This window comes from Atractosteus spatula, chromosome 3 (genome assembly GCF_055471065.1).
Source record: "Atractosteus spatula isolate fAtrSpa1 chromosome 3, fAtrSpa1.hap1, whole genome shotgun sequence".
NCBI classification, from domain to species: domain Eukaryota; kingdom Metazoa; phylum Chordata; class Actinopteri; order Semionotiformes; family Lepisosteidae; genus Atractosteus; species Atractosteus spatula.
Window position 1 is genome coordinate 53,703,008 of NC_142708.1, and position 12,433 is coordinate 53,715,440.

Consider the following 12,433-nt stretch of genomic DNA (forward strand, 5'->3'; position numbering starts at 1 on the left):
GCCCTGAATGTAATTAAACCAGTGTGAACTCTCTGAATGAGCATGCCTGTTCATGGTCTTTTTACAATTGGCACAGCTTAAACATAATCATCTTAAACAGATTCAGGTGATGCCCCTAGTTCTAATTATTACAGGAATTATTTGAGGCACATGATGCATTCTCACAGTAGACAACTTGTGCATTTCTAAAAGTGGCCCAAAATCACTCTTAAAAGCAATCAGAAGAATACAAAAATGCATGTTTCACATTACATTAACAGGAGTGCAAATTAACTTGACATTTGAGTCTGAACTATTCAGAATTTGTAGCAGTGTAAACTGGCACTGTAAATTACTGTATCCCCACCACACAAACATGCATGTGCGTCTCCATTTATTTCAAACATTTGTACTAAACGGTACAACAATATTTAGGCTACATAACATTTAAATCATGCTTGACTTCATTACAAAATATCCAATACAATATTTATGTATGAAACATCAATTCTATAATTTTATGCAATTTAAACTTTCAACCTGCAGTTAGAAAAATGAAAAAAAAAATGGTAACATGCCTTTTCACTTTTCTTACTTTCTCTTTTCACAAGTATCATGTTTTTCATAGGAGATAAAACTAGCTTCTTTTAACAGGAGTATCCAATATGTAAACCTTATTAAACCAAGGCTGCTTCATAGTCTTTGCTAAAGGCTGATCATGTGTCTCTTTCTTTGCACATTAACTCTCTCCAGGGGTAGAATGTCCCTGACAATGATATTTCTAAAAGGCTTATTGCTACTATACTCTTTTTCTTTAGAAGAAACAACCCTTCTGTTTCTGCCTCTTTCTGTTTGCTGTGCTCAAATTTGAGGTTATAAAATAGTATTTAATTTAGTTTACAAATATGTTTTATAATTCAATAAAGATAGCTTGAAAGTAATGAAAACAATTTAGGTCCAGAATTACATGCTACAATTTATCAAATAATGATAAACACATTTGGGAAAAACATGACAATAATTGTACCTGAAGAAGGCTCCACAGGCAAAATGTTTTGTTTCTTTTCTTCTCTTATCAGTGTGGAAAAAACCTTTACTTGTTCCTTTGCAGTCTACGCATGCTGATGCAGCTACCTACTCGAACTACTTCATGACAATAACATCATTAAATAGATATACATGTACTGGATCCTTACAAAAAGACTTAAACGAATGTATGTATACAGTATATAATAGCATAACTAGCCATTTTAACCTTATATGTTCTTGCAAATGTATGTACAATCCTTGTTCTGTCTAAAAATTGAATAGGTATATAAATAACGGTTTACCTTTAGAAAACATAATTATGATATTTTTATATACTGCATGCAAGAAAAATACAAAGTCCCTTCTCATTACTAAATCTACACATGCTTTCATTAATCCAATCACTGATTATAACCTCTGCTCTCAGGTCCTTTCACTACTGCTTCATCACTTTGCCCACAAGATATATTTAATGTTAAAGCTGCAGCTCTCTGGAAACAAGAAGGCAAAATATTCTAAGCTGATATAAGCATATCGCTTAAAATGTAAGTTTAGGGCTTATTACATTCAGACTTATTCATACATTATTATGAATAATTCTGTCAGTATTTGGTTAAATAAAAAAAACTTTATTTTTTCCAAACCAAAAGCATAACAAAATGATATGTCTCCACTCCGGATACCTGTTTATGTGATACTATGGACATGTGTAAATAAAAAAAGGATTCTATAAAATAAAAATGAAGGATTCCATATGAAGATACACAGGGTGTATTTGTACGAATTCACATTTGTGTTCTCAGTGAATCTGTTACTCATGTCTCAAAACATGGGACCTTTGAGGGTTAAACTGGAGATGTTGTCTTCTTACATAAAAGAGCAACACCTCTATATCTCTGCAGGGCTGTGCTATGCTTCTCTTTGTGCTGAACCTCAGTGACTCATTTGGCAAAGAGGTTTGCTACAAGCTTGTATTCAATCTAGTCCTACTGACTTTGTGCATTAAAACACAAGCCATGTACAAAAGCAGTGCCAGTGACAGTAAATACACATTGGAGCAAAGTGGCAGCCATGGCATGGATTGTGACCTTGGCTGCTTCAGTAAAATGGCTTAAAGTTTTCTGAGACTGATAGTTTGTAAGAATTTCAGATTGTTAGATGCCAAGTTCTGAATTGTCTGCAATACAATTATGTGCAAAGGGTGTGTATTTTGAGTTAGTGTTTTAAACAACTTATACAGGTATGTGCATTGTTTTTGCAGGTTAACTAACTGGGCTAAGGGGACCTGTTTGGGGGAAGGGAAAGGAAAATTAAAGGGTCCACAAAAATATTGCATGCAAATGAGAAGACTTTGCTGCAGCTTTAAAAGCTGAAAGAATGAGCAGATATATAGAGGTACTGTATGTGAGGATTGTTGGTTTATTTTATTGTTGGTTTATTTCTGAATAAAAGTATTTTTTGGAAATCAACCTTGTCTAATCAACTCACAGTACAATATTATGGTATTAATGAGCAGTCTATTTAAAAATACACTCATATACAGTATATATATATTACTCTATAATCTTTCTCTTAATTTTCTAGGCAGCCATGCATATTTCAACAATTGTATTATTAAGTTGGCAGATGTATAATTGTGTATTTAAAGAAATATGTATACAATGTGTGAAAGCACTTTATTCTTACTCCTGTATTGGTATTGGGCCACACAGTTGTCATTGCACTCAGGGGTGATACTTCGTAGGTCCATGGCCCTTGGTTCAATTCTGACATCGGGAAACTGTCTGTGTGGAGCTGGTGTATTCTCCAGGTGCCCCAGGTTCATTCTACCGCCCACACACAAGCTGGCTAAGATTGATTGGCCATGCTTAACTGTTCCTGAGTTATGGTCCTGTGACCAGGGTCCCATGTGCATTTAATTCTGCCTTGGACCCCGCATCAACCCTGCATCTGGTCTGCTGCAACACTCACCAGGAAAGGTGTCTTACCAACAATGATGGATGGATGATTAGACATGGTGCTTAATAAGCAGTTCTAGAGAAGATACAATAAATTTGACAGTGCCCTAGTTAAGCTAAAACTGGGGCATTACATTACATATTCTGTGCTCCATGGCTCAGAAAGCATTTCCTTGTTGATGCCTCATAAAAGGTCTCCAGAAGGGCAACTGGTGCTAAAGGGCTTGTAGAAGGACAAAAACAGAAGAAACAGATCTGTACAGACACTAGCAACAGGACCTGAGGGAAGACGTGGCTGACATTGACCTCCAGCTACTATGTGTTGAACAATGGTCAGTGCTGGAAATATGGATTAATTAATTTTATATCTGACAAAAAGTTTATTTATTACAAAGAAACAAAGTACATAAGCACTGGGATTTGTGAAGCATGACTGGTCTTTAAAATGGATTTGAAAGAGTGCGATCCACCATATGTTGTGCTTCAAAGGTTATTCAGGTCAGTAGTCTCCAACCCTGTTGTTGGGGAGCTCCAGTCTTTTGGGACGGTGATTAGTAGTTCATGATTATCTTAACTAATTAAACAATGGTCAATAAGGCCTGGTGGCAGTGAAGCCAATTGCAATGAAAATCAGAAAATTAAGTCCAGGATCAAGACTGAAGACCCTGTGCTTATGATAACAGTTAACATTATTTTATATTACACTTTATATATTATTATTATTATTATTATTATTATTATTATTATTATTATATAAACCAGTTTGTGTCCTTTGCACAAAACCTAAGTTCTCATGTTAAGATTTTCTTGGGAGAAGTTAGGATTGATTTTTGTTCATAAAATGCTTTCAAATGTTTCTTGAGTGTGTTCATCAAAGTAACTTTTCAAAATACCCTATGAAATCTGCAGTAAGATAATCTTTAATAATGTGATTTCGCGGATGTTAAGGTTGGTGTGTGTACAAAAGAGAAGGTGCTGGTTTAGAAATGGTCTTAGAGGGAATTGTAGCCAGCTATCTTTTAGCAATGGACACTGCCATCTGGAGGAACTTTACTGTAAATTAATTTCACTTGCATATAGAACAGTTACAAATGAGAGGAGACCATTTGACCCATCTAGTTCCTTTAGATGTTAGGAGGTAATTGATCCGAGGCTCTAATCCAGCACTTCTTTGAAAGAAACTAGGGCATCAGCTAGGTAACTTGTTCCATACTCCCACAAACTTTAGGGTGAAGAAGTACCTCCTGTTTTCAGTTGTAAAAGCACTTCCACTTTTCTTTCCACTTGGGAACTTTCTTCTCTTTCATGTTTCGCTGGTCATTCAGAAGAAGTCTGCTGGGACTTGTCTTCAATCGTGTCTTGGTTTGACACTGCTATGTTATGTCTTTGAGGATTTTGACTCCTTGTATTAGGTCCCCTAGTAGTTTTCTTTGTTCAAGATGAAACAAGATCATGTCCTTCATCAAGTCAATTTAGCACATTAATTTCCCCAATCTATTTTCTCTATTGTGGTCAACAAAATTGTACACAGTATAGTAAGTGAGGCCTTACTAGTGTACTATAAAATTTTATAACATCTTTTAAAATAAATGTTATACTTTAAAATACATCTCCTAACATTTTATTTGACTTTATTGTTCTTTCAAATTGCTTAGAAGATGGAACAATATAAATGTTCCTTTCTGTTTCTCTCTTAACATTTCTAATATGTCCTTTTATCAATGCTTGCAATTCATAGTACTTCTTTTAACTAAATTAGTTGTTTCCTAATCATTTTATAAAGTGCTTTATTTTATTAAGTGAACTATGGAACCTGTTGGGATACCATTTTTTTTTTTACTTGATTTACTTTTTGGATAAGTTTGTTCAGTACTTCAAATCCCATTAAACTATTCACATCCATTCTATACAGAATCAATATTCATTATATCCCATTTTACTTCATTTCATTTCTTCGAAGTCTGCTTTCATGGAAGTGTGAACTTTGGAGCCAAGCACAAGATACGTATGCTTTCCCCATCGGCAAGACGTTAGGGCTGTATTTCTGCTCAGAAAGCCTGACCTGCTGTTAAATTCTTAATGTTGGTATAATTTTGGTCATGTGTCTATTAAAAATAGACTTTAATGTGTAATTAATATAGATCAAAAGTACGTTATGCAACGTTTTAAACAAACGCTTTTCTTACGAATATCTAACATTAATAGCATTGAATAGTAAATAAGAGACTTGAAAACGTTGGTTCCGAGCTTCCACCGGAAGAAAACGGAATTGATTTAGTGGAACACCAGACTCTTTTCCGGTCTCTATCGTGTCAGCCTCTGGAGGAAGATGGTGAGTGTTTCACGGCTGCCTTATAAAGGATCTTATAACATCGGAAATTTGGGTTGTTGTTTGTCTCTGAAATTGTAACAGTGTGCTAGTGTAAGACGTATATATGCATTTTTAAGTAAAATTTCGTAGGATGATGTCGAATTTACAGTTTTAAGCCTTTATTATTGAACATGTTTTTTTATAGTGTTCTCACTGGCTTTCAAGAAAACGAACAAAATTGCAACCATTTAGAATGTATTTTAATTACATTGCCAAAGCGCACGATTTATATCTATTATATAATACACATACAAATGAAGCGAAAACGTGAAGTGGTAGCGTTATATAAAAAGTTCCAACGGGTTTGGCTCCGTAGGCCTTGATGCATGTCTTAATTATGAATGATCTCAATCATAAACTTAATACGTTGTGGAATGTAAACGTTATTACACTGTGGTGGCACTTAGTAGTAGTGATTTCGTGCATATTTTGAAAATGTAATGCCCGTGGCTAATATTTCATTGTGAGCTGCATTATTGTGCTTTGGAAACGTTTCGGAAAAGTGTGCAGATAATCAATACACGGAACAGTCGAGACGTGTAAAAACACTTCTTCGGGGAACGTTTTCTGACAAAAAGAACTTGATTGAAGCGCGAAGTGTCTTGTCAGTGATGTTTTTTTAACAAAATGTCTGAACTTATGAAAATACACTGATTCCACGTCTTACCTGAGACGAGACCTTCACTTTTCAGGAGGTGATTTTTGATGCTACAGTCCAAGTGGAACTGACATGTTTTTTTTTGTGTATTTGGCTTTTTTGCTTTGTAGACGAAGGGAACATCGTCATTCGGGAAGCGTCGCAACAAGACGCACACACTGTGTCGCCGGTGTGGCTCCAAGGCCTATCACCTCCAGAAGTCCACTTGCGGAAAATGTGGATACCCAGCCAAGCGCAAGAGAAAGTGTAAGTGTGCTTGCCCCCATTGGCAAGAAGCAAGGGCGGTATTTCTGTTCGGAAAGCCTGTACTGCTAGAACAAGGCTGGAAGTGCATGTCTCCAACCCATTCCTGTTCATCAGTTTTATGGTTGTATAAGATACGTCTTTCACTCGAGAGCATTCTCAAGGCAGTGATGTATAAAAATGTCAATTATGAAATTAAAAGAAACCTGATAGAAATTGATGGCCGTCAAGAACGGGTAAGTTCTGCGACGAGGATTAAAAACATATCCAGAGAGTGTGTTTTAAATATGAAGTGTAAAGCACTTGTGATACAACTACTACTGAAAAGGCTCAGGCCCCCAGCATGCGGTCTTTGAAACATTCAGGAGCCTTGAGCCGGCAGAATGGAGTGAGGGAACTGGGAGCTGTGGAGATAGTAACTTTTCAAGGTACACAGGAGACAGATCCGTGTAGTGCCTGGTAGGTCAACAAGAGAATTTTAAAGTCGGTCCCGTAAAGAGGCTGGTAACCACTGCAGGTTTTTCAGCACCAAAGGAATATGTTTGTCTTTTCTAGGCTTGGTCAGCACTGGTGCAGCACAGTTCTGGACATACAGTTTCTGAAATAATGTTTTGGATGATCCAGCTAGCAAAGCTTTGCAGTAGTCTAGTCTTGAGATGAAAGCATTAACTCATTGGGTTGGAAGTGCTTGTTTTTTTACCCTATTCCTCCTAAACAATGCTCACACTGCAGATGGTTGAGCATCTATACTTGGTGAGCCACTTGGGAAGTCTCGTCCAGATTCACTTCTAAGCTGCTGGAAATCTGCAGGGCTGATTCTTTTTTTAATACATTAATAATTTGACATAAATCAGCGGTAATTTATGTATCACCCTGTTTGAGTCTAGCGAGTGAAGCAGTATCCAGCCTCTGTAAAACCATTCTGGATTCTCTTTGTCCCTTTTGCACAACTGCCATCTGACAGGATAGTTTGTTAGTTGCTGGTGATGGGAAAGCCACCTTAATCAAAGCTGGCTGTATAGCTCATTTGAAGAGACGGACACTGGAAAGGAGTACATTGTCTTCACATTGTCCTACGTTGTATCTTGAAAAGATTGTTTCATGGGGTTAAGAGTAGATATTAAGACCTTTGGAAAATTTCCTCCTATCTTGCAGACAACTGGAGTGCCAAGGCCAAGAGGCGCAATACCACTGGAACAGGACGCATGAGGCATCTGAAGGTTGTATACCGCAGGTTCAGGTGAGGATTGTTTGCTTTTAAAATGAGAACAAGGGTGACATTGAGCACAGAGTGGTTCCGATTAAGCGTGTTCTGTGAAATTTCTAGGTGGGTTATGTTAATTGTTCGCATAATGACTGTGAGTAGCTATCAGGAATTTTAACAGGGAAATTTAACATGGTGAAATATCTCTGTAGTTCCATTAGAAGTAGCCTTGTGATCTGCACTTTGCTAGATGGTTTAAAACGACAATCATCTGCTGGAGCTGATATTTTAAATACTAAATCTAGCTTTTAAGTCCAGTTTAAAAGAAATACTTCTCACATCCAGTAGTGTTTTCATATTGCTAGCTATGGATAAACTGGAAAGATAGCAAACAGTTACTGTTAATCGAGGCATCTAGGGCTTTGTTGAACATGTCATTATATGGCAGTATTTTTTTGGTAACGCGTCTTATTTGCTTATCACTTAATTTCTTAAGTGTGAGTTGCAAACTAAACATTTAAGAAGACCTGTGGAGTTGCATAGGTTTCATTTTGTGGGAAATTAATTTGTTTATCTTGCATAACAAGGGATTGTGCTGTAGATAGAAAGTAAGAGCTTGCTGTAGGTTTGTGACGCCTGAGAAGTCAAGCTTCTGCTGTCAAGAAAAGAGCAGGATAAGAATGAAGTATACAGAGATAAGTCAGTATAAAGAATTGCAGACCAGCCCCTCATTTCGATCACTGATGATTGTTGGTCACTGGCCTATTTTAATGCATAGATTTTACTTTTTGGTGGCATCATGTTTTATGCCTTAGTCAGTTTAATGTAGGAAATGTAACAATTAGAAGTTGCAAGATTTTATGCATTCACTTAGACTTAAGGGTCAGTTTTAAAGCATGCTGGATATGTATGTAGAATCTTGACCCTTTTCCTGTTCTTCTGCCAATCGGATGCAAACCTTTTATGACATAGCTAAAAAGCTATAAGTGGCTGAGTAACATTTTATCATTTTTATTGCACTAATACTAAACATACTAGTACTCTTTTATGAACATGATACTGATGACATTTCATGTGCATACCTGTCCCGTGACCTTTTTTTGCAAAAAAAATACTTTTAAGACCGCTGCAGTTCTAAACAGCTTATCAATGATGTCCAAAAATAAATGTCTGAACAAATGACTTTACGGTGATTTCAGATTTTTACTGAGGTAAGCTGTAATAGTCTGCATGTGTAATCACATTGGCTTGTTGAGACTTGGCCACAGCTCTTGTCTTTAAGAGCAGTAGGCTACTGGGTTTAAGGCTAGGGACATGCACATTGCTCCACCTGGTGTCACTTTGTAATGTGACACGGTTCTCTGATACACTGGAGCAGCACCTTGCTTCACATCTAAGTGGCACTTTTGATTTCTTGCAAAGAAATATCTCAAGTACTGCTGGATAATTGTCTAAGCTTATAACCCTATATATATCTAAAGCCATTATTTCACATCTAGTAATACTTAATTCCCCATTGTAACTGTTGAAGTTAATACTTTTTTAAAAACATTCTTTCTTGTTAATTCAGCTCTTCCATTATGTTTTGATATTTGCTGCATAATAGTAAGAAATCTTTTGTTGGTCAGTTTCTGATTCAATGTACAGTCATGTTTCTCTTCTAGGAGAATAAGTACAGTTGAAGGTTGAAAAATTGGGTTTTCCTCTAGAAAGGAACTTGATGTCTGGATTTTGGTTTAAGTGTCACTGTACATCACAAGGAGCAGAGCGCAGCAATACCCTTAAAAGTTACCAAATATGAGGAATAAAGTGAATTAGGTTTTCATCATAAGAGAAAGTCATAGAACACTAAGGGTCTTGAGGATTTTTGCAGTGATGCTAATTTGTGCCAACTTTGTAGTAACATTTTGCTGTGCTGTTTTCTTTCAGAAACGGATTCCGCGAGGGAACAACCCCAAAACCTAAAAGAGCTGCAGTAGCAGCTTCCAGCTCCAGTTAGACAGACTGTTTAAAATAAATATGCTGTTTAAAAGTGATTGTGTTGTTTTTTTCTTCTCTGGTTACAAAGGGGAAACTCAATGGGGATTTGTGATTATCAGTAACTATTATAAGTTTGGCTATAGATCTTGAAAATCTTGAATTTGTAAATAGCCCTCTATATGAATATGTCCTTAAGGAGTAGGCAGCAATGAATGATTCTCTGATAACGGTTGGCATGTTGTGCCATGGTGTAGGTAAAAATGACACTGAGTTGAGTGTCCAGAAACGAGCTTTGCAAGTGTGAGGAATTATTACGCTATACAAAGGCATTGATTTAACAATACTTCAACTTCCCAATCAACAAATTTCAAGTCTATTACTTCCGATTGGATTGATAAAAATGTGGTTTTCCATTAGATGCATTGAAGATTCCTATAGGAAATAGAGCAGCAGTCAAATATGCAAGAACCTAAGTGCATTTTGTGACACATTTGGTTTTGGGCCAGATTGAGCCTGTAACTGAGGGAGTATTCAAACTGTTAAGGCAACTGGCTTTTGCAAGATCATCAGTGAAGCGTATCCTGGAACAAAAAAGGAAACATCCAAGGTTCAGGCTAGGAGGTACATCATAATTGGTTGTTAAGGCTTAGGATGAGCTGTTTGGCTGTGATGGTGAATCTGACGACAACATTCTTAAAGCTGTAGGAGTTTCTGGGAACTACTAGTAGTTAAAGCTGGAGGAGGCAAATGTCTTCATGTTTTGTGTAGTTTCTGTTCTTGAAGGAACAAAGACATTTCCTGGACTGGTAATGAGGGTTTTAAAATTTTGTAAATTGGTCTGACCTCATTAATACTTATAAAATAGTTTCCATCTTGAACCTGTTTTTCTTATGAAAAGCGAAAGAAAATTGGGTGAAGGGGAGACAAAAATTTACTTTCATAGCTTCTATATGAGTGAAGTATAATCTACTCATACATAAGACACATTTCTGCAAATTACATCTAAGTGTGATTTTAATGCTGTATCAGTCTTCACCCACCCAAGTATTTTGGCTGCAGGTAGACCTATGAATGTCACACTTGAAGATTGCTAGTGGTTTGGAAATTTTCATTAAGGAGGGGCAGTCCTGAACAGCTCGGCACCGGTTGTTTCTGAAAGTATATAAAAATAGTGTTTCCACGGTCATGGAAATCCTGGATACGTTATGGAAAATGACATTTTATTTTCCACACCTGGAAAAGTTTTGGAAAAGTTGAGGATTTTTTTTAATTGACCCAATATAATCATGGCTGTATCATAATTTTGATCACAAGTTAGCAGACTTTTAAAAAGGATGTGGCGTTGCAGTTGCTAACATTACACATTATAGTGTCGCATCAGACCCTCTCGCAGGATTTTTATAGTTAAAAGTTAAACAATTAAAACCAAAAGTACAAAGCCATCTTATTTACAGAAATTGTATATACAGAAATGTTTTTCCACATGGTGGAAATTTTGTCTTTCACTGGAAGAAAGGTGAATTTCAATATTACCTAACTGATTAAAATACAAATATGAGAAAATGTGTTTTCAGTGATCTCTGGTTAGCAGAGGAAAAATACAAGATATGGCTCCACAAAGAAGAAGACCCAGGACGTGCGAGATGTAAATTATGCAGAAAAAAGTAATGGAAAGGTTTTGGAACTTTGTTGGTAAGAATAAGTGGGAACCCTGATAAAACCACTGTCACACTCTTATAAGGTAGAAGATGCACCCAGGATTGCAGGAGCAAGGTGTCACCCTTAAAGGTGACATCACAGAAAATACAGAGGGTGGGTTAGCATCAGATCAAATAAATATATCAGATATGGCCCAGAAGATCCTCGGCTGCGGTCTCACCGAGATTAAACAGCTCTATGAGGACCGCTGCCGTGGTAGAATTCTGGCCATCACAGAGGACAGTCACCCCCCCGGGCATGAGCTCTTCACCCCACTGCCCTCAGGCAAGAGATACAAGAGCATACAGACACTTACCGCTAGATTCTTCAATAGCTTCTATCCACAAGCAGTGAGATTGGCGAACACATTTAGCCATCCCCCTCGGACCACACCTACAACATCACCATCTACCTCTTTATGATTTCTTATCTATTGCACATCTCCAGTCATTGTTTACACATCTGTATTGTTTACATTCAAACTGTCTACATGTTTACTTGCACATTGTCTACTGTTTGTTTGTATATTGTCTTGATGCACTGTTTGCACTTTGTTTTGTTTTTTACACTTGTTTTACAATCGAGAGACTTTCAGTAAGTAAGAATTCCATTGTACCAGTACCGGTTACATATGGCAATAAAGTTCAAGTTCAAGATCCTGCATGGAGTGCAGCTCGTTGTCATCCGTTACAAAGGCTTAAAGTCTGTAGCTATCACACCTTGTTAAACAGGCTGGGACATATTTCTGAGCTGCCTTTTTATTAAAAAATTTGAACACTGTGGCAGTTCAGATACAACATCACCTTTCTCTTTGTACCTTTTCAGTCAGCTCACACGTAGATGTGATTCTGGCCTTCTCTCTCAGGAGAAGTTCAGGCTCTGTACAATACTTACAGTATACTATATACTGTGGTATACAACATACAATGGTCCAGCGCCAGGTCTGTGGAGCTCATTGATTAAACCATCAGACTGCGACAGTTAGCGTTTTCAAATTTCTCTTAAAGCTGATCTTTTAACAAAAGCTTCCGATGTGTAATTCAGTCTTATTTTTCCTTTCACTAAATTGATTTGCTGTGCTTTTTCTTTTTCACTTTCTGCTTCTGTTCTATTTTGTTGTACAGCGCTTTCAGAGTCCTAATAAGCAGTCAAAATACTGAATTAAAAGTATATATACATGTCCCTCCTCAATTATGAAAACGTGCAAACGATTAAAGATTCACTTCTCATTTATATACATTCGTACAATTATACTTATATATAAGAAAACAAATATTGTATATATTTGAGTATTGTAATATGAAATGTCTGCT

The 12,433-nt window shown here is 36.8% G+C and overlaps 1 protein-coding gene and 2 non-coding genes across 3 annotated transcripts; all 3 read left to right on the top strand.

Annotated features, from left to right (window-relative positions):
- The first annotated feature begins 5,250 nt into the window (after window positions 1-5,250).
- rpl37 (ribosomal protein L37) lies at window positions 5,251-9,478 on the top strand. The gene is made up of 4 exons (XM_088912250.1): window positions 5,251-5,298; window positions 6,106-6,241; window positions 7,394-7,478; window positions 9,372-9,478. The coding sequence occupies exons 1-4, from the start codon at window positions 5,296-5,298 to the stop codon at window positions 9,439-9,441; spliced, it is 294 nt and encodes a 97-aa protein (XP_088768376.1). The 5' UTR covers window positions 5,251-5,295; the 3' UTR covers window positions 9,442-9,478.
- On the top strand, window positions 5,937-6,016 carry LOC148837931 (small nucleolar RNA SNORD72). The gene has a single exon (XR_016090902.1). It is a non-coding gene; the product is annotated as a small nucleolar RNA SNORD72 (small nucleolar RNA).
- Window positions 8,583-8,660, top strand: LOC148837932 (small nucleolar RNA SNORD72). Its single transcript, XR_016090901.1, has one exon. It is a non-coding gene; the product is annotated as a small nucleolar RNA SNORD72 (small nucleolar RNA).
- Window positions 9,479-12,433: the final 2,955 nt, after the last annotated feature.